The 23450-nt window shown below is 39.7% G+C and overlaps 1 protein-coding gene and 1 long non-coding RNA gene across 3 annotated transcripts in view; one reads left to right on the top strand and one right to left on the bottom strand.

Moving 5' to 3' along the window:
- The window catches only part of LOC114654930 (sialic acid synthase-like), a 36306-nt gene extending 34598 nt beyond the window's left edge, over positions 1 to 1708 (bottom strand). Inside the window, exon 1 of the mRNA XM_028805793.2 lies at positions 1496 to 1708. Within this exon, the coding sequence (XP_028661626.1) occupies positions 1496 to 1627 (132 nt within the window). The 5' untranslated portion in view covers positions 1628 to 1708. The remainder of the gene's footprint in view (positions 1 to 1495) is intronic.
- Positions 1 to 23450, top strand: part of LOC114654932 (uncharacterized) — a 36303-nt gene that overhangs the window by 2007 nt on the left and 10846 nt on the right. The window lies entirely within an intron of this gene.

Raw genomic sequence — 23450 nt, 5'->3', positions numbered from 1 at the left:
ATCTCGAACTACTTTTTTTTTCATCCAAAAGCGAAGGACAAATGGAATCTTATTTAAGTTTTTAAATTATTTTAATGTTTTAAAATAACTTTTTTTTATGAAAGGGGGTTTTGAATGTCCATTGAAGGTATCGTGCGCGTGTGCCCGGCGCTTCCACAAACGGCGACGTTTAAGTCCGTGAAACTCTGTCACAAATTTAATATCTATCTCTTTGATAACACAAATAACAGAACACGTTCCAACTTTCTAATCCGTTGACTAAGTCCCCGAACGCATCGGAAAGATGTGTCTGCGTTTTGTAAATTTTTAGAAAAAAAGTGTTTTTTTGCCACAATTACAATAAGCAGAAAACAAACTTAAACGATGTTTTCTGACACTTAAATATCGGCATTTGTGCTCTTGGTTTAATGTGTCATTTCCTAACCCACTTACTACAGACAGGGCACAAGGCAGGGACAAATCCTGGACAGAGCAAGTAAGCAGACGTGCCAATCGACCTTTGGACTGTGGCCCTAATACTGTCACTCGTCTTAATGAGACTTAATAACTTTAAAAACAATGTATGATATTTTTGCATGTGATGTAAAAATGTAGCGGTACACGAATCTCAATAAAACAAAAACCCTCCGATTTATTGTTTTAAATAAACGGTATCTAAATGCATTAATTTATAGCATAGAGGCTTGATAGTAACGGGAGAGACACAGAAAATAAAACTGGCTGGGGAAAATGCGCATGCGCTGTTCCACATGAGGACGCAAACATGTGACAGTTTAGTTTTCAATCAATCACTAACCCGCATAGACCTAAATTGGGTCGAGAGGGTTGCTGGAGCCTATCCCAGCTAGCATAGGGCGCAAGGCAGGAACAAACCCTAAACACGGCGCCAGTCAATTGCAGAGCGAATACACAAACTAGGGTCAAATAAGTGACACCAAACCACTTGGCTTTGGTCTGTGGCAGGAAACCAGGGAATCCGGAGGAAACCCACACAGACACGGGAGAACATGCAAACTCCACAAGGGAAGCCACGGGATGCGAACCATTGTAATGAACCCTTACTGCGAGGCAGCAGCGCAGTTTAGTTTTGCCCAGCCTAACTCCTTGAATTGGACCGAATTCGCTGAGTAGCGGGTGGCAGAGGCAGCCAACCTAGTTAAAAAGCTATGAGGCTCAACGCTCAATTAAGTTTTAATAATAGGGCACGTTGTCCTTTGATCAGTCATAAAGGGTATAAAATACACCTAAATAGTACTTTCCATTAACATTCCATCACGATTTTTAAGAGTTAAAGCAACAAAGCACAGTTTTGCATATATTATAATACATGCCGTGTTGGTAGCGGTTTTTAAAGGGGCAAGCAGTGCATGGTTTAGCAAGAGACCTTTTAAACTTCGAAAACGTATTTTAATAAATATATGATCTGGTTACCTCATACTTTCACTAAACCGTACTTTGATGTATTCTTTAGTAGCAACATTGTTGATTTCCTTACCTTCGCCATCCGGATCATTTTCTTGGCGATCTCAATGTCGCCCTGGTGATTCTGCCCTATTTCAGCAATAATGAAGCAGGGGTGATCCCCGCCAATCATTCTGCCAGGACACAGCTCGAATGTGAGAGGCATTGTGATGCTTTAAAGTTATAGAATTAGTTTATAAATTAATTAATTAAATAAGACAATTGTGTACTGCGCTGTAGATCGAATGCTGCCAGATCTTGGAGGGAGGCCTAAAGCAGGGCAGCAGCATCTTTTATTCCCTCGGCTGACAACACGCCCTCGAATGTCATTCAACAGCCTGAGGAACTTTGGTGGGTGTGGCATAGATAGACGAACAGGTCTTCGGATGAATAAAATACTGTATTCCTGCAGGGCAATTCGGCTTAATTACCCTTTTGCAATGACGCACTTTTTCTTTTAATTATTCATGCTTTTAATTAATTCACACAGACAAGTTAGTTACACAGATTGCAGCCTTATGCCGGACAGGAGCCGAAACAGCAGTGCTGATCACTGTAACACCGCGCACTATAGAGCTCATTGTGATTATATTGCGCCCCTTACAAGAGACGGAACCTTACACTTAAGTGTGTGCCCATTTGAAACCAATTATACAAATGTTAAGCAAAAAGTCGAATATTTTAAACACCCTGCCCCGTTGGTCTGTGTGGGGTTGGGAGAGTTAACGCTAATAGATTCTGACATTTGTTTTAGAAAACAAAAAATACATATGTATATAGAAGAAGTTTTAATCCAAGATCGTTCTTTCCCGCAATACAAAAGACCCTCATTCAACTACACGTACAGCAGAGGGATTGTGAAGAAAAATGACGATTGTTTTTAAAACGTGTTTTTGATCTCGGGAGAAAATTAGCTGGGAAAAAATCGGGAGTGGTCTCCCCTAGACTTTCTCGGATATTTGAGGAGTAAACCGAAAGACAATGATTATATTTTTATATTATGTACATTAAAAAAACCATCAAAAACAACTCAAAGTAATAATCAACGAGTATTAAATGTAAAGTTGAATTAATCGGACTCTACAGCAGCATGAATAAAAAAAAAAAATCTAGTATGTATTCGGGTAAAGTACCTCTTATGGTTAGCGGAAATAGCACTGAAGTTGAAAGAAATTCTCGTTTTTTTACGTAATACTTAAAGGCAAAATTTGGTTGACCTAAGTGAAAGCAAACTCAACTTAACGTGTTTATATCTACAGTGCATCCGGAAAGTATTCACAGCGCTTCACTTTTTCCGCATTTTGTTATGTTACAGCCTTATTCCAAAATGGATTAAATTCATTTTTTTCCTCAGAATTCTACACACAACACCCCATAATGACAACGTGAAAAAAGTTTACTTGAGGTTTTTGCAAATTTATTTAAAAATAAAAAAATTGAGAAATCCCATGTACATAAGTATTCACAGCCTTTGCCGTGAAGCTCGAAATTGAGCTCCGGTGCATCCTGTTTCCCCTGATCATCCTTGAGATGTTTCTGCAGCTTATTTGGAGTCCAGCTGTGGTAAATTCAGTTGACTGGACATGCTTTGGAAAGGCACACACCTGTCTATATAAGGTCCCACAGTTGACAGTTCATGTCAGAGCACAAACCAAGCATGAAGTCAAAGGAATTGTCTGTAGACCTCCGAGACAGGATTGTCTCGAGGCACAAATCTGGGGAAGGTCACAGAAAAATTTCTGCTGCTTTGAAGGTCCCAATGAGCACAGTGGCCTCCATCATCCGTAAGTGGAAGAAGTTCGAAACCACCAGGACTCTTCCTAGAGCTGGCCAGCCATCTAAACTGAGCGATCGGGGGAGAAGGGCCTTAGTCAGGGAGGTGACCAAGAACCTGATGGTCACTCTGTCAGAGCTCCAGAGGTCCTCTATGGAGAGAGGAGAACCTTCCAGAAGGACAACCATCTCTGCAGCAATCCCCCAATCAGGCCTGTATGGTAGAGTGGCCAGACGGAAGCCACTCCTTAGTAAAAGGCACATGGCAGCCTGCCTGGAGTTTGCCAAAAGGCACCTGAAGGACTCTCAGACCATGAGAAAGAAAATTCTCTGGTCTGATGAGACAAAGATTGAACTCTTTGGTGTGAATGCCAGGCGTCATGATGCTTGTGGCATCATATTCAAAAAGACTTGAGGCTGTAATTGCTGCCAATGGTGCATCGACAAAGTATTGAGCAAAGGCTGTGAATACTTATGTACATGGGAGTTCTCAGTTTTTTTATTTTTAATAAATTTGCAAAAACCTCAAGTAAACGTTTTTCACGTTGTCATTATGGGGTGTTGTGTGAAGAATTCTGTGGGAAAAAAATTAATTTAATCCATTTTGGAATAAGGCTGTAACATAACAAAATGTGGAAAAAGTGATGCGCTGTGAATATTTTCTGGATGCACTGTATACACACACACACAGACACGGTTCCAAAAATGGTAAGTTCGTACTCGGGGAGGTCTAAAACGTCGAGATTCATCAAAATCTTGACATCGATTTTTTGGACGATTACAATACTTTTCATTATGCTTCGTATACGAGAAAGTAAAAAGGGCAGAGCAAGACATTAAGATTGAATGGACCGTAAAAAACGAATTTGAAAGCACTGTTCCTGTTTCTCACGGTGGTTATTAACGGAGGAAAACGGCAATGGAAACATGTAAAAAGATATTAAATATTCTGCAAAAACCACAGCAAACTTTTAATAAGGATATGTAGGCTATACCGGTGAACAACACAAGATGGCTCTCTGAAGCAAGCATTAAGCGAGCTAACATCAGCACTACAAGTAAGAAATCAAGAACTATTTTGCATTTTCAAATACATGAAAATTGTATTCAATATTTGTAAGAAGGGAAAGTCTCTTTAAAAATAATGACTCTTTATTAGTATGGTTGGGTGGCTCCTCGTACAACCTTTGCTTGACAAAGAACAAAGTACATTCTGGGAAGGGCTCTTTGCACTTTGAAAAAGGTTCAAATACCCTCTGGGCCAAAAAATATTACCCAACGCCCTGCATTAAACTTTTTTGAGTTACTACAACTTCTGGTAAAATTACATGGAACCAACACACAACATTGAGTAGCTGGAGAAAGTTTTTTTTTTTCTTCTAAGTACCATCTACTTAAACAATGACAGGATATACACGAGTTTTTAAATTGACTTGCTATAAAATGTAAGTTGTCCCAACTAATTTATCTTCAATTTTTAAGACACTTTTAAGTTCTGTGTGTTTAACTATAATTGTTAATACTATTTTAAATATGTGACAATGTGAAAAAAAATAAGTTGGTCAAATTAGTTTTTTCTTCCTATCGTTTTAAGTTTGATCAAGTTTAATTATTAACACTATAACCATGGAAAGAAAACAATATTGCACAATTCACTATGTTTTGCAACGTTTCCACATTTTTCAACATCTTTCAAAAATGTTATCTAACAAAAAGCCATACTTGCAGCAGCAAAAATATAGGCCTCGGTATAATATTCAGTTGTCAAATGTATAAAACCAGACCTCTTTTGCTATATATTTTTTTAAATGTTTTTACATCTTGCAATATTATATCACTATGAAAATAATACCAATTGTTCACAATGATCACAACATATGAACATATTAGCAGTATCTATTCTGATCTCGGAATATTCTGGGATGAAACCGCAACACTCTTTAAGCAAAGGGTTACAAAACCATATTTTCAACAGCAGATAATCAACTACAATTTTAAAGCAAAACAACTGAAACAGCTCTTTAAGGGTTAAATCATAATCTGGGTTTAAAAAAAAACGTAATTGGCAGTGGCTTGAAAGAAAAATTTGAGATTCATTACTTTTGCACTGGTTTTTAGTCCAAGTTCAAGGAACAGCTTCTGTAATACTTTGTATGTAAACTTTAGATCAGGGGTGTCCAGCTTTGGTCCTGGTGAGCCGCAGTGGTTACTTGTTTTCATTCTAACCCTTTTCCTAATTGGGGACCAGTTTTCACTGCTAATTGACTTCTTTTGCCTTCATTTTAATAGCCCTGTTTGTAAGGATTCAGTGCTTTAAATTGATTCTTTTCTTCATTAAATGATAGCCAAACAGAAATGAGACATGAAATGAGCTGACAGATGACCAGCTAAATTGGGGCTTCAAACTCCAACCAATTTCACTCCAACCAGTTTCTTAATGAGAAGCCAATCATGTTGTTAATTAAACTTGTTATTTAATTCCATGGCTTGTTGTTGCCCTCATTCCGCCACAACAGACATTTCCAAAACTGTTGATTTTGTGTTTTTCCTAAGAACACTGTTAAAATGTTTTGGTGACCTGAGCAGATTAATGTTACTGAGAACTTCACCCTACTTTATTTTCAGATACTGTGGTTAGCTGGTCATGTAGCAACTTGTTTTGTGTCTCATTATTGCTTGACTGCTAATTAAGGAAAAGGGAACAACTAAGATGTCTGAGTCAAGTTAATCAAAATGGTGGCAAAACAAGTTACTTAGCATCAAAAACTGGTCACCAATTAAGGAGATGGTTAGAATGAAAACCTGCAGCATCTGCGGCCCACCAGGGGCCTCATGTACAAATGGTGCGTACGCACAGAAATGTTGCGTACGAACGTTTCCACGATCAAATCGCGATGTATAAAACCTAAATTTGGCGTAAAGCCACGCACATTTCCACGGTACCTCATACCCTGGTGTACGCAATTTCTCCGCAATGTTTTGCAGACTGGCGGCACCCAGCGTCAAAGCAGTGCTACTGTTCCTGTGTGGTTACCCTTTCTTTCTTAGACCCACATTCCTGACGCGGCTTTATAAATACATTGAAATTAACTGCATATTGTTTAGTAGTGTAATGCATCTGATTGTAATTAACCTGCAGCAATATAATGGTCCAGGGAATACCCATAGTATTCCAAATACCATACCTGCTTTAGTGTTGTTACTCTTACTGTATCTTCTTCTTTTTTCAGCTGCTCCCGTTAAGGGTTGCCACAGCGGATCATCTTTTTCCATATTACTCTCATTGCACCACTCGGAGTATTTATATCACTGTATCTGAGTGGGGAATCACAGCAGCAGCTGATCAGAAAGAGAATTATCGGTATACAGCATCAAGCACACGCTGCCTCAGCCACGGCAAAACGCTTCAAAGCCTTTCCTGTACGGACTTCGCGGTTCAGAAACAGTTTCATCCCAAGAACTATAAACACACTCAATCAAGTGCTCCTTGTAGAACTGTTTGTACTTATAAGTATAATTACCCCACTATACTTGCACTACAGTTATAATATTGCACAACCTGCACCACTTTATAAAGTGCATATGATGACAATATCATTTTTAAGATGAAATGCAGCAAAATATGTTGATTATATTATACAGATAAAACTTTAACTTCATTTAAATAATCTGTATTGTTAATAATTAAACATGTGAGGACACGGTGCCGCAGCGCTAGCTACTTCACGGATTACTCCTGCCTCGCGCTGTATTCTTGCTGGTGCTGACGTGACACTGGAACGATAGACGGATAGAATAATTAAACATGTACTACGAAGATATTTCAATGTTCCTTAAAAGTTTTGAAGGATCGGCGTTCTAAGCTTGCAAATGGCTTAACGTCTATTACAGAGCTGATTGTGTGGCGATTGGGTATTTGGAGAAAGAAAAGTAAGGACAGGAATTGGAGATTAGTACGTTTGAAAGAGACAGTACTGCTGTGATAAATTATTTCATCGAAGGTTACGCATGGAGCAGAAAGCCACTTGCATGAGATATGAACAATCACTGCGTCACCGTGTTCCCATGTTTAATAACATGCTTTCATTCCTATCATCATGAAAAAGATATCACGTATACATCTCAGTATTTTAATTATTCAGAGAGCTGTAATATCACAAATGTAATGGATTCTGTGTCCTGTCGGAGAAAGAGAAAGAACGGAAGCACGTAGTGATTCACACACACAGAGCACATAGAAGATCAAATACAGAACAAAGCATTTAACGTGCTACTTTAGTTACGATGGGATTTGAGAAACTAGTAAAATAAACGATTTTAAGATGAAGTTTATGATGTTCTACTTTAATGGCAAAATAAACTATGTGATTAAAGTGGAAATTTCGAGATTAAAGTTGACATTTCGTGCTTTTTTCCCACTGTGTGCCTATTTTGTTTCTCTGTACCCTAATAAGCTTTCATATGACACTCAGACGGTGGGCTACAACTCGCTTTTTCACAGCAACTTTGATATGTGGCAACTTCTTTTTTTATTTCGGGCACTGTGTGACTTTGTGAACTTGAGCTTTCGAGTTTCTCCGACACTGTCACTCGATCAACTTCCTTTTGTTGATTATACCACTGTTTAAACCAACAAATAGTACGTTTTTCCTTTGCCTCCACTTGGTATTCGCTGAAATCCTTATTTTTCCCCCGTGCTTTTCCCATTGTGTTTTCACAGAAGGCTATTTATATTGATTTGCATATTCAAAGAGGCGTAATTCTGGGAGGAGTTGGGGCGGGACAGAAGGCGCGTGCACGTGCGTTACTTTTCACGCTGATCGGGATTTATGTAGCGGAAGAACGTGGAAGTTTACGTATGCACAGATTCCTGCATCTGGATTTTTCTGTGCGTACGCACATTCCCACTTTTGTGCTTACGCCATGTTATAGTGTGAGTTCTATGCACGCTATTATACATGATGCCCCAGGTCTTTAGTTGGACTCTAGATCCTTGGGCTAATTTAGATTCAGAGCATATATTAAGCCCATGAACAAAGCACAGCACCATGAGACATTAATTAACCATGGGATTTTTGCTCCCTCGACCACAATGGTTGCTGTGTTTGGAACGTGCTGGTCTTTGATGATGGCAACATTCAGTACCTGCCTGTCAAGATTTGCCTCAGACTCTTCCGTAGAACAAATGCAAAGGTATGTTATGTATGTTAGTAATTGTTATAATTATAATTAAAATAATAATCTATAATTATATTATAATTACAATAATTAATATTAGAATAATTAGAATTATGTTATTAATTCTGACTCTATTTTAACCATTCCAACACACATACAAACATATCTGTTTACATGAATTGGCCCAACATGAGCAGTGGTTAGCATTACCATAACCCAGTAGCTATGGAGAAAAATTTAACTAGCCCTTTTTCTGTTGTTTGCTGCGGTCAGAAGTGCCAGCACGAAATGTTACAAGAGCACCAAAGCTCACTAGAATCTTTTTATATTGGCAAAGATGTTCAGGTGTTAATCCACCAACAAGAACAGATGCGATTTGGCAGCCTGATCAGAAACCTGAATATGATTTAATGGCACCAGAAGATATCCTTGTTTGGACTGAGCATTAAGTCAATACATTCATATTTTTTTTTTGTTTCAGGTAAGGGACAGTGATCAAATCCATTGTCAGAATTTAGCACATTCCTGTAGTGGTTATTTCTCTGTTATTTAAAGACCTCTTTTTGCATTTCTTGTGTTTAGTTAACCTCTAGCATTGTGATGTATCTTTTCTTAGGAAAGTGAGAGTGTTTGAACTGTTTGTGATATAAATTTTTGCCACAGCAGAACTTATTCTGAACTTTCAATCAAAACAATCACGTTTTAAAAATCACCCTTTTAAAAGTGAAGCAGGTTTTCAGTAACAATTACCGCCCTCTGTAGCAGTTTTGAGCCTTGTGTGTTAAAGTGTAGATTCCATTGTGTTAAATTACTTACATTAAACTCCTCAAAGAAGTCGGCTTCCTTCTCTCCAAGGTAGACAACCAGGCAACAAATGACCACCTCTCTTCGTACTTCAATTGCATTGATGTAACTGAGTAAAAGGAGAAAAAAGTAGTCATATTGGAATTTAATTTAGGTACTAATCTAAATAGGTGACAGTCAGCAAGCTGAATTTCAAAGACAAGCCTAATTAGTTCTCATACCTCCAGAAGCAGATTCTTACTGTGCCTTATCTCCACTCCTGAAGCTCCTACCTTTGATGAGACCACATCCATTATTTTGGAGGTGCAAGCATCATATTTGGCCATAAAAGTAGATTCAAGACTGACAGGGGTTATTCTTTTGAATTCTTTGTTTATCTGTGTGCCACAAGCAATCAAGTTGTCATATAGTTAAAGTTAGCAGGCAATTGGCTACAAAATTCTGACAGTTTAAGTGCAACAACAAGACCCTGCCTTTGTGCTGTGCTGTTTCCCAGTACCACACGACACTGGGTTTTAGCTTGAACTTGTTGGATGCTCCTTAGTATCGGGTGCACTCATGCTTGGGGGTTAATAATTTGACCTTAAACTAGGGATGCAACCATACAAACCACAAGCATATATCATGTAATGCATATTTAGTATTTATTTACTATTTAGTATCAGTCATTGTGTCACTCAAATGGCATTGACACAGCAAGGACTACTCTGCTCAGCAGGACTGGAAACACTTTGCAATTAACTGTCTAAAGCATGACAAACAAAATTTTGACTTTAAATTTTAAACATGTGTACAATCTGTGTTGCTTGAAATAAAGCAGACCGTCACTCAATGATGTCTTTAATGATATCTTTACTTCCTACCTGAGAAGAGAGAGGGTCTTCACCATTTTCTCTGCAACCATCAGGCAGTTATATCCTCCTTCATCTTGAAAACCCCCAGTGTTGGACTTGTCACCATCCTGAGAAACACAGAACTTGTGTTCTTTGTTAGTAGGTTGTCTTGGAAGTGCTGCAGTGTGTGAGGAGTTACGGCTTCTGTGAGAGGAGAAAGTCCCATAATGTTAGTTTTGAAATTGCAGTTTTTAAAAACACAGATAACAATCTCCTCATTTTTTCAAATGTTGACCAAGGTGTTCAAAAAAACTCTCTCTGTGAAGATTGTATGGTTATTGCAACACAGGCATGTATAAGAGATTTTTCCACTGATTTAACTGTTTTCTGACTTCAGTGGTTTCTTGATAAATGTGACCTGAAATTACTCCAATTTTTAAAGGAACAAAAACAACCCAAAATGAAGACAAGGCAGAGGTTGACCACTGTGATTACTGCGTAACCTATATAATGTTTTAAAAACACTGTTTTGGAGGAGGTGGTAAATTTATAACATTTTGCAGTCCCACTGCATTTTATTAGATCTATGCCAACTGCTAATAAACTGAGAAATACCTTTGCATCACCTTTTATTATAAGTTTTTAAGTAGGAATAAAATCAACAGGAGAAAAAATGAAAATTGACAAGCCAACCATTGGCTTTAGGAATTGATATCGCTGTATTTTCAGTAAATACTTTGGAATGATATGGTCTATAAAAATATAAAGAGTGCTGTGTAATTCAGCCTCTAAGACCAAGTAAAGACACACTTGATGTATTACAACTACCAAAATACAAATATAAATATAGATTCCATGGGGGTATTTTCCGTACGTCACTTAAATCATCCGAGATCAGATGCCTAATCTTGGATGAGTTAATGCCAGTGAAACTCATCCAGATAAGTCGGTTTTTCAAATGCAGCAGTGTATTAGATTAGTGTAGCTGGATCTAATCATACGAGATGAATGCGTACGCCCGCGCTGATTGAAAAGCCCATATATATTGAGCCTACAAAACATGATCAGCAAGTCTTTGATAGGCTGTAACAAAATGATGAAAGAACGGGCACATTTTTTTTTCACACAAGCGGAGCAAGACCTTTCATTCGAAGAACAGGAAGAATTTCAAGATTTAATATGCACAATGGGGTAACACTGCAAAAGCAGCCCAAACCAGAAAAGACGGCTGGCAAAAAGTGGCCGACAAATTAAATGCGTGTGCATTGTACTTACTGAAAGCAGCGTTTCATTTCCTATGTGTCAGATTAATTATTATTTAATATGTCATAATTCCAGATCAAACGTGAGCACACGGAGAACACGGGAACAGGTTAAAGTGAAGTACAAGAATATACTTCAAACTGGTAAATATTGGTATATAACTTTTTAAAGAATTGATGACATAAAGAATCGTGTAAAGAACATTCATTTTAAAGCTAATAAGATGGCAGACATGCAAAAAACAGGTGGAGGTCCACGCGGTCCAGACCTAACCCCTGCAGAAGAGTTGGCTCTCCAGCAAAATGCCCATCGCCCTGTTTCTGAGGGCATTCCAGGGGGAAGCTCCTCCTCAGAACCAGTGACAGGATGCAGTGGTCACTTCATTTCAGGTAAAGGATGGTCATTGCATATATTTGTCCTCAATGTGTGCCATAGGTATGTTCCATATAGCCCTCTTTTTTTTTTGTTGGGTCAGTTGCAGGGAATGTTATATCCCTTGAACCTGTGTCTCACCAACGAGATATTGACAAAGGTCAAATATTTCATGAAGACACTGTGTCTGATTATTCATCAGGAAGAGAGGTACATTTTCCAAATAATGTTTGATCAAACTCCACTGTGATCAGTCCCATGTGCCCCAATCACATTTGGAAATCCTGAGTAATGAGAATGTTAGGCTGATTGAGATTCTTCAAGGAACTGTGGGTGTTTTAGCCTGTGTATTACCTACCTGCAATGGCATTAAACGCCTCTTTTATTGTCTGCACACGCAGGTGTCCAGGAAACACTATGAAAACCCGAAGGAAATATTTCAGAGCCAAACAGACTTTACGAATTGCCTAGCAAACTGCACTTTTAGATAGATTTTCCGCATCGCCTACGGTATATAAAAAAAGTGCCGCTTGCAAAAAACCTCAAAGCAATGCATACTGTCTGTGTGGTTGTGAGAGCCCAACTTCGCAGAGTTTGACTTCGAATATAAGGTCCTAATAAATTTTTGAGGTACAATATTCCCCCTCAGCTAAAGTGGTATCTTTCGAAAAGAGTTTCCTCCGGGAGCAATAAAGGATCTTGCCGATCGCACAAACCCTCTCTATATGAAATTCTCTTCTTATAATTTGCGCACCGATATCAATTGGTCGCTCATTCATGAACGGCGAAGTCATGACTAAATGAATTCCACGCACGGACACTGATTAAGTGTGTGAGCTAATCCTTGTTTATATCGAACAAACCTGCTCCAAGCAGGTTTGAGGATTAGGATGTTTTGCTATGACAACAATTCCAGCAAGAGTTTCGAAAAACCGACAGATCCAGGATCAGGCCAAATCGTCAACAATTACATCCGGCTAAACGAGTAATCCACGTATGGAAAAACACCTCCCTGGTCTCCCTACAGAATTTTTAAGCAAAGGAACACTTCACAACACAGTGGAGGCTGAATACACACATATGATGACGGTGGTGTGTTTAACATACAGCAGTTTACATCTTGACTAAAATGGCAACTTTTGAATAACTGCAAAAAAGATTAATTAAAATAACAAACGGTAACTTTAAAAAAAATGGTCATATAGCTTTAGAGTATGGTGTAAAACTTAACTGGAAAATAGGTAAAGTCAAAACAAAATTATTGCAATTAAAGAAGTATGTTCTCAGCATGCCATCAGGCTTACATGCAGTAATGCAATGTAACATAAACAATTCTTAATAACAATTCTTGTGCACACTCATGAAGCAAAGAAATGAAGTGACCATAACTGTTAGATTAGGTTACACAAACTTGAATTTATGAATAAAGGAATACGGGTTTAAGTTACTTAGAAATGTAAGCTAAAGCATGTACTAATTATAATTCTTTCAGGTAACACATTAAGTAACATTTTCAAATTAAAATGTTTAACAAAATTATTAAATTTGAGTTTGTAGCCTCCTTGGTGTTCGACCCGAACTCAGGCTGTGAAAATCGTGCTAAAAGCGTTATTCCCGGATGTCACTCGGTCAACTGTACAGATGCATCTTGCGTAAGCGTTAGAACTGAGAAACACTCCGGCTGTAAAAGTACTGTCAGTGCTGTCATTCTTTGGAGAAGTTGTGTCTGAGTGAAGGTTTTCTCTGATTATGAATAATAATATCTAATATATATACTGTATATATAATATATATGCACTTTACCAACAATGAAGACTTTGACGAGCATACCCATCTCATCACCCCTTGCACCCAAAATGAAGAACATCTGGGAGATATACCAGGCCATTGTAGTAAAATTTCAAGGCGTTTACATTCCGGACCATGATGTCAGTGTAAGCAGGAGTTTTCTTTTTTCTGAAACATGGCAGAAAATGAGCAACAACCTGCTGTTATTCCGCAACAAAGAGCTAGCGCCGATACTGTGAACATGCAACTGCCATTTAGAATTGAATTGCTCCCACCCTTCACCGACAACGGAGTTGAGTCATTTACTTTGTGGATATAATGATTAGAAGTAGCTCTGGATGTTTCAGTAGCTCAGTTAGAAAAGGCTAAGCTTCTCCCCAAAAAACTCAGTGGTGCGGCGTTCTCATACTGGCAGAGCATCTCCCCTAATGTACTGTAAAAGCTGACTATGTGCTGGCTAAAGCTAGTCTGTTTTTGGAAGACGGCAGTTTCTGGCCACATTTCAAATGTACTTGAATGCTTTCCCTTGCAAATCCTAAGAAGCACTAGAGGTTTATGTAGTAGATTTGACTAACCTAGTCACTCTTTTCTACAATACACTACTGATACTCAACACTGTGAAATTTTAGATGGTTTGTGTTGGGAATAGATCCCTCTCTTCAACTAAAGATCCGTGAGCATGGTGCAGTGACACTGGATGCTGCATTGAAAGTAACAAGGCAATGTGAACGTGCTCAGTTAGCTCTCCGCATAGCTGCTCCTTCAAATGTCATGCCAGTGACTGTCACGCAAAACATTGCAGACAGCCATGCTGCTGATCCTATAACTGACTTAGTCGCTGCTACTGCTGATCTCTGGACTGACTTACATAACTTACAACAGTCTAATAAACGCTATACTGATGACAGACTGGCCAAACTTGCACAGCAGTTTTCTGACCTTAAACATGAAGTGAAAGGAATAAGAAGCACATCTCATGCCTGTGGAATGATAGATCTTACTTGTTGCACTGGTCATCATTCAAAACAATGGAACTACCATCACTGCCATTGCCAGGACTGGTACAATTCTACCCAAAATTCATCCGCAGGAAGAAATCGCTGTCTATAACGACATCTCTACACCGTATTTCTGAGCTTCATCACCTCATCATTACACCTACTCTGATGATGACTGCTTTCCTCAAAATGGTGATCCCGACTCTCGGAGACATCAAAGCCGCTCCCTAGCCTTTCAGCATCCAGATCATTGTGATTATTATTCTCCCTCCAGGTACTGTTATGATAATTCACCTCTCTGCTCTCCTTCGGGTGAGCGCAGAGCCCATGCTGCAATACATTCTTGTAACTCTGATTATATTGGCAGACCCCACAGAGCTTCTTCCCCATCACCAGGTCCCCTCTACTGACAAAATAAACACTCGTCGCCCACTATGTCACACCACCAGAGACATCCTTGGGACAGCTATCACACACCTCCCACAAGACGGGCGCATTTTTCTAATCCAGCATCATGTGACCTTGAACCTGCCGCATGCACATTTATCAATGTACGACACCACAGTGACTCTCTCCTCCCCTCAACATCTTGTCCCTGTACAGTGTGCTGCCACTACTCTCTCACCAGTGACTGTCCCATCTTTGTCAGAAATAGCAATTGCAGTCTCTGCTGTGGGAAGCTGCATAGCTTCATCCCATGTCAATAATTTTGTTGGCATTATAGAGCCACACAGCTCCCCTATGCTGTCATTAGCTGTTTGTAGAACGTTAGCAGTAAACCATGCCAGAGACTTTGTCAGAGTTATTAATCCATCCACAGACCCTGTTTCTCTCAATGAAGGATGTCTTAAAGGCCAGCTGTTCTCCATCACAGGCCAGGGATACGATGAATACACCTTAGTGTCAGCAGTTACTGCTAGTAATGCATCTAACAAAGCGCTGCCACAAGTGGACATGTCTGAAACAAATTTGTCCTCCATAGAAGTAATACAACTTGAAACTTTACTAAAGGACTATTCAGATATGTTTGACTCACACCGTTACGATTATGGTAGAACAAACCTGATCACCCACAGTATCCTTACAGGGGATGCTAGGCCAATCAAATTACATCCATATAGAGTATCCCCAGCAACTCAGGTTCTATTGCAACATGAAGTGGAGAAGCTCCTGGAGCATAATATTATTGAGGAGACTCATAGTCCATGGACAGCTCCAGTCGTATTAGTTAGATAAAAGGATGGCACCCACAGATTTTGTGTTGATTATCGTTGCCTTAATTCAGATACTATTAAAGACTCTCACCCACTTCCCAGGGTTGATGACATGCTGGATAGGCTATCTGGTTCCGGAATATTTAGTACTATTGCCCTTACTGCAAGATATTGGTAAATTCCACTCGACCCAAAAGACTAAACTGCTTTTTCTACAGGTATTGGACTTTATCAGTTCAAAATGATGCCAATGGGTATTTCTAATGCCCCTCCAAGTTTTCAGTGCTTGATGGAGTTGGTGCTCTGTGGCTTACACTGGATCATATGTTTAATAGATTTTGATGACATTATTGTCTACACTGAGGAATTTTCCCAACACTTTCAGCATTTATGTGAGGTTTTCTTATGCTTCCATGAATCTGGGCTCAAGCTCAAACCCACAAAGTGCCTCCTGGCACCCACCTTTGTCACATTTTTAGGCCACCGCATTTCGAGTGAAGGCATTCAGCCAGATGCTACAAACACAGACAAGGTTGCCTCATGGCCTGTCCCACAGTCACCTACTTGGGTCAGAGCCTTTCTTGGCCTTTGTTCCCATTACACACAATTTATTAAATAGTTTGCCCACACCACTGAGCCTTTGCATCGCCTCACACACAAAGGTGTGCCATTCATCTGGACAGCTGAAGCAGATGAAGCCTTTTGCACACTAAAACAAGCTTTAATATCTCAACCAATCATGGCATTTCCTAACCTGTCATTTCCTTTTTTCTATACATTGATGCCTCTCTCCATGCTATTGGATCTGTTTTAGCACAACGCATTGATGGTAAAGAGCATGTAAAAGCATATTCTAGTCATTTGCTCTCAGCTTCAGAGAGAAAGCAGCCAACATTTGACTGTGAGCGCTTTGCTATTGTTTTGTCATTCCGTCACTTCCACCATTACTTAGCTTTCCATCCTTTCACCATCTTCACAGACCATTGGTCTTAAAAACCTTCCTTTAGATCAAGACCCCACATGAAGAAGGGCACGATGGTCTGTCGAGTTAGACTTTTATGACTGGCATGTTATCCATCGTGATGGAGCTGCCCTATCTTGGCGCCCACCTGACCTTTCCCATGTTGCTCTGTCATCATTACCTATCACTTCAAGTACTCCGACTGTAACAGCTTCAACCCAGACTGATGTTGCTTCAGCACTCAATCAACTTCAGCTCACTGCTCCTCAAAGGATATATATCATGGCCAGTTTCAACCAATAGTCTTGTGCACATACAAAGGGATTGGAACATTGCTGAACAGCAACAGAGGAATCCTGATCTTACAACTGTTCTCTCTTGGCTGGAGAAGGGGCACGGATCCCCTCTTTGGAGACTTCATGATGCAGCCCCTTATGGTAACAGTTTTGTCGTCTTATACTAGATAATGGACTGTTGTATCGATGCTTGTGCCAACCTTCTCACAGAACAGTTAAACAAATTATTATTCCTACCTCAGTTATTCCCCAAGTACTCCATTATGGTCATGGACACCCAGCAGCTGGTCATTATGGAGTTGCCAAAACAATGGACAGAGCAACACAGTCCTTTTACTGGTCTCATATGTCTTCAGATATTGCTAATTACTGCCAACAGTGTGCTGCTTGTCAGTCCAAGTGGTCCCCTGTACTTCACCCACAGGCTCCTTTGATTTCTACTTCACCTGAATGACCATTTCATATTGTTGCTACAGATATAACAGTGCTGCAAGTTTCCACAAAAGGTCACCATTATATGTTAGTGGTGATGGATCTTTATTCTAAATTTGTCAACCTGTATCCATTAAGGGATCAGACTGCTGTCTCAGTTGCACGTTGTATTTTTGAACAATTTATCCCACAACATGGAATTCCTGAAACTTCGCACTCTGCACTCCCACCTCCTGTAATCTTTAAACTCTGATTTGTCAAAACCCAAGACTAAACCAAAAGTCATTCATTATAATCGACCGAAGCCATATATCACAAAACTTCATCATGTGGTTGGTTTCTCATTATCACCCAGATTCTGTTTCACCTTCACATTTAAACAACTTATCAAGTCTTATTCCAACTTCTGTACCACCACCTGTACCTTTAGTTCCTACACCACTTCAATCACAGCCACATTAACCTGATCCTACGGTTGCAAGCCAGAGCTGTACTTCTGTACAGCAGACCCAATCCTCACACCACCCAGTTGGAATGACATAAGTTTAGGTAACCCAGGATCATTGATGTTAATGACTTGACTCCAAGTCAGAGGAACGTGCCTCCAAGATTTAAGGACTTTGTGTTATATAAAGTTGTATTATTGTTAGGATTGTTCTGATTAGAGATCAGTGCTCTCTGGTCTTATGCTAAATCTGCACACTGTTTATGTGCAAGCATTACTTGTTGATGTTTTGGACTTTATTAGAACACTCCTCTCATTTTATGGGGAAATCCGCCTTTAGTTAATGGTTAATGTGTAATTACTGCTTAGGTGAGGTTGTTGTTGCATTTATTGTATTTCTGAAAAAAATGTTATTGAAATGAGGACATTTCTTCTTGGGTAAGGGAGTAATGTAAGCAGGAGTTCATGTCAGGAAGTTTTAATAAAGTTTATTGATGGGCTTCCTCCGGATGTCCCGTTTTTCTCCCACAGTCCAAAGGCATGCAAGTTAGGTGTATTGGTGACGTTAAATTGGCCTTAGTGTGTGGCGGCGATTGTGTGTTTGTGTTCGCCCTACGATGGCCTTGCGCCCTATAGTCTAGGATGGGCTCCAGTACCTCAATTACCCCGTTCACAACGTTAAGCGAGCTAGAGTAATGATGGGCTGCTCGATACTGACGTTTTGACACTGAGCTTTTGATGCGCTGCTTCGAGTCTTGTTTCAAATGCGCCCCTCACGTGATTTTGAGGCGCGCTAGCGTAATGACGTCATTGATATCGGCGCAGTCAGCAGCCGATTTGGTCAGTCACCGTCTGCTGAAGTTCTTTGTCTCAAAGTGTAAAAGCAGTTGTCACTGCTGTATCGGTGAGGTGTGCTGACGCGAGTTCAAATCCTACTTTGGGCTCGCGTATGCTCCATGCCCAAAGTTAAACAAAGGATTTACTTAAAACAGTTTTGCAGTTCTTGTTTGTAAGTTTGCAAATACGTTTAGGAGACATTATGAACGATTCACATGGGGCACCTCGTTCCTTGGTGTGGAATCGCATCCACCTAGAATGTGTAACAAATTGATGAGCATATTTTGCGTAAGGCAGCACGTATTACAAGAATCTAGAATCTATTCTACCCCTTGTCGATCATATCAGAGAGGCTAACAAACGCTTCACTAAAGCCGATGTGATCATTACACCCTATGCACAAGACACTCCTCATTAAACTTTTTTTACTATTTAGTGATTCCCAGATCTGTAGTTGATATGTATTATCTATCCATCCATTTCCCAACCCGCTGAATCCGAACACAGGGTCACGGGGGTCTGCTGGAGCCAATTCCAGCCAACACAGGGCGCATGATATGTGTTATTGATTTCCAAAAAGAAATGTGAGTAAAAGTGTGTGCTGTATAACTAATCACAACTGTCTTTAAAACGGAATCCGTGCAATCGGCAGCGTCTCCTGCAATTTAGGGAAAACCTCGGGATTTCTGCGTTAATGAGACAAACAAGTTAAAAAAAAAACCCTGTGAATTCATCCAGAGGTGAACATAAAGATCACTCAAGTACTGACAAGAATGAACAGCTGGATAAGCACATCTGGAGCCAAAGTTTAAAAAAAAACACCTGACTTTGTCAGCAACATCCTTATCAAAGGCTGCGGTGGGGGTAAATAAGTAGTCTTCCGAACAGCAACACAACATAAATTATTGATGTAAATACTTTTGTCGTTTTCTGTATTCTTAAACCATCTTCCAGTTACACAATCCCCTGCAGTCACTGACACGTCTAACGTTCCCTGCTCTTTACCCGTCTTGTTACCCAAAGAATCAAGGCTTAAGTCCTTCCTTTCTTAAAATAAACCTAATAAAATAAGACACACATCTCCTCTACATACATGTTCAGTAATAATAATAATAGTAAACTGTCAGGAATGAGAAAAAGCACAAGATGTTAATATTTATGGGAAGAGCCTGGGCATCAGTGAGGGGTGCCTTGCCTCACATTACGTGAGCTCGTCTGCCGCCCCTCAGTTACACTGGCATGCGTTACACTGGGGGGCAAATGCAATGGAGAATACTGGCAATGTACACCTTCCGAAGTGGAATAAATCGCCTGTACACTGGAGCATTCCATTGCCAAACGTAAAAGTACAAAGTAGAACATTTCAGATAAACAATGAGTTTTATTAATCATAAACAATGCAACCTGTTATATGTGTTGTTAACTTTTTATTTATTCTCACCAAAGTTACATATCTACATGGGAAATGTGCATGAGCAATATGTTTATAAATATTCTCATTAAAATAGACTGTCAGAATATATTAGTGAGCAAATTTAGACAGTTTGGCCTTTAGGAAATATAAAAAGCGTGTGCGCTGCCATTTAGGATAGAATGCAACGTCATGCACTCTCAACTGACACGATGTCACGAAAAAAATGAAACCGTACAGTCCATGCAAACTCATATCCTCCTTGATTTTTGAACTTATGATTAATTGTCAATATCAAATAAATAGTCATTTTAAGAAGGTGACAAGTCTGCTATAGCCAGTTCAATTAACGCTCCTTTTAAAAAGTTTGCATATACAGAATATAAAACACAATCTCAATGATGCGGGACTCGAGTAGTAACGAATAATATGTGACACTGGGAAATTTATAATTCATAACAACGAGAACAAGTACAAACGACTTCCTAAAACGGACACTGTAAACGTAGGCATTTCAATAAAAAATTTAGGGGGCTTGAGTGTGCGTTTCAATATGGATCTAAGAATTAAGTAGCCACCTGTTGTACTAAACGGTAGCTCAAGCAGCACTTAATAGTAAATATTCTAACAACTAAATATAAAACGAAGATGCCGCGGCGCTACAATAAAGGTTCAGACTCTTCATGTCTAGAAGGCGCTGATTGGCTGAAACTGTTTATAGCGAATTGTCCCAAGATGGAAGTGTCGCATAGCGATCAGAAACTAAAACACAGGAACGATCTCCTCAGCCTGTCAGTGGAGCAGGACGGTGACAGCAGTCTGTCGCTGAAGCTGCTCCTCTGTCTGGAGATGATACTGTTCAGTGGATGCAGTGGATTCTCCATGATTGACAGAAGTCTGCTCAGCGCCCGTCGCACTGCCACGGATGTCAAATTGTTCAGCTCCGTGCCTACAATAGAGCCTGCCTTCCTCACCAGTTTGTCCAGGCGTGAGGCGTCCCTCTTCTTTATGCTGTCTCCACAACTGTCTGATAGAACATCTGCAGCATCTTATTGCAGATGTTGAAGGACGCCAGCCTTCTAAGGAAGTATAGTCGGCTCTGGCCTCTCTTGCACAGAGCATCAGTATTGGCAGTCCAGTCCAATTTATCATCCAGCTGCACTCCCACGTATCTGCACCCTCTGCACACAGTGTTAGCCACTATGGACGCAATGAGAAGTCCAGCAAAATGACACCTTTTATTGGCTAACTAAAAAGATTACAGTTTGCAAGATTTCGAGGCAGCTCAGCCCCCTTCTTCATCCAACAAGTCAAACATGTAGCTCTGACTGATGTGCGATCAACACAAACCCCCTCGGGTTAATTTATGTAAATTCCGCAGTGTTTTTGCAGCCAGTATTTCCTGTTTGTAGGGTCGCTCTTAGAAATGAGGATAACAAAGTTTAGATTCTGATCTAATGGCACAGAACAAAGCTGCTTTCGCATGCAAATATTTCAACATTTTACTATAAGCGATGAAGTGAAACATTACACTGATTCTACAACCCACGTTAAAGTTATTCTCATTTTTTTTCGAACTTGACTGATGAGCCGGGTTAAGCGCCCATGTCAAAATAAACCTGTTTAGGAAAATTGCGTGGAGACCCCTCTTTTATTAATACAAATTAAAACGATATCTAATCAGATAAGTAAATTGCAGTGATGTTTGGAAATCATGTTCCATTATTATTCAAGGAGTGGATGTATGAGTGGCCCCTTCCTACATGTACTTGGGGGTCCACGTCAATGACAGGTTGGAACGCTCCCAGAACACTGAAGAACTAGGGCAGAGCAGGATCTTCCTCCTTGGGAGACTGCAGTTCCTTTAATGTGGAGAGTGACATCCTCCACATCTTCTACATCTCTGGCTTTTTCGATTTTTCCACGCTGTGGTGTGATGTGCTGGTACCATCGCTTCAGAAGAGGCCCATCAAATCAACATGCTGGAAGTGTTAATAGTATTCTTGGAGCAATGAAAACGTACAGTTGTTTGCATGTCAGAAAAGTGCTCTTCCCCTACCAAAAATAGAACTACTTGGGGCAGACGGACGAGACATCTGCACAGTCTGACCGTGCAGAAAAGATAGAAGACAGTGACAAAAAAAGCCCTTAAAATGTTCTGTGTGCACAGCAAGAGTTAGCTGCGACATCTGAAGTACAAAGTGGGGTTTTCCCCTGCGTATGGTCTGCGACCTAGGCCCTATGGCACCAGCCTTGACTGTATGTTTAGTCAAACTGATGCATTGTTTATAGGTTTCTGTTAACCAGATTGTACTTACAGTAGTAACACACAGATGTCCAATAAAATTTTGGATTTCTCTATATCTTCTCACTAGTTTCTATAGGTGCACAGTGGATCCATTTTCATTTGCTGCAATAACCACATATGGCACCTACTCAACTCAAGAACATAATACTTTGGAGAAGGTCGTGAAGTCCACACAGAATATTATTAATTTAGGACATATATAAAAGACAAACATTCTAAATTAAACTTTCCAGCAAAACACTTCTTTCACTATCTTCAACTTAGAAATTTTGTTAAACAGAAGCTGCCCAATTTTCCTCATCTCCCCCTCCCTTTATGCTGGAAAAAATATTCATCAGTTTCAAGGACTTAGACAGCATCTCTGTAATATATAAAACCATTTTACAGTCCCTCCCTTTCAAAGATCCAAGAGGACAATGGGAAAAGGATCTCTCACTCAGCATATCAGAAAAGGAGTGGAAGGTAGCAATGCAGAGAATTCACTCAAGCTCCATATGTGCAAAGCATACAATTATTCAACTCAAAATCATATATCGAGCACACCTGTCTCGCTTAAAATTGTCCAAAATGTTTCCAGGGCAAGATCCAACCTGTGAACGCTGCAATCGAGCTCCAGCCTCACTGGGTCACATGTTTTGGGCCTGCACCAAATTAACATAATTTTGATTTTTAAATGCCTTTCAGATGGCCTTGGTGTCACAATCCCTCCTAATCCACTAACAGCTGTGTTTGGTGGACTCCCAGATGGGCTCAAAGTGGAGAAGGACAAACAAACTGTGATTGCCTTCACTACACTATTGGCACGTAGACTTTTCTTGCTCAACTGGAAGAATCCTAACTCTCCCCTTTTAAGTCAGTGGGTAACTGATGTTATATATTATTTGAAACTGGAAAAAATAAAATTCTCAGTTAGAGGATCTGTGCAAAAAGTTTTCCAAACCTGGCAGGATCTAATCAATAACATTTTAGCATAAGCTTTTAAAGCACTGAGGAAGCAGATTCTCTCCCTGTTCTCTTTTTTTTTCTTTTTCTTCTCCATTTATCTATATTCACTTATTAATTTATCTATTTGATTA

This window comes from Erpetoichthys calabaricus, chromosome 7 (assembly GCF_900747795.2).
Source record: "Erpetoichthys calabaricus chromosome 7, fErpCal1.3, whole genome shotgun sequence".
Taxonomy (NCBI): domain Eukaryota; kingdom Metazoa; phylum Chordata; class Cladistia; order Polypteriformes; family Polypteridae; genus Erpetoichthys; species Erpetoichthys calabaricus.
The sequence above is the reverse complement of the archived record's forward strand: the minus strand, read 5'-3'. Positions and strand labels throughout refer to the sequence as shown.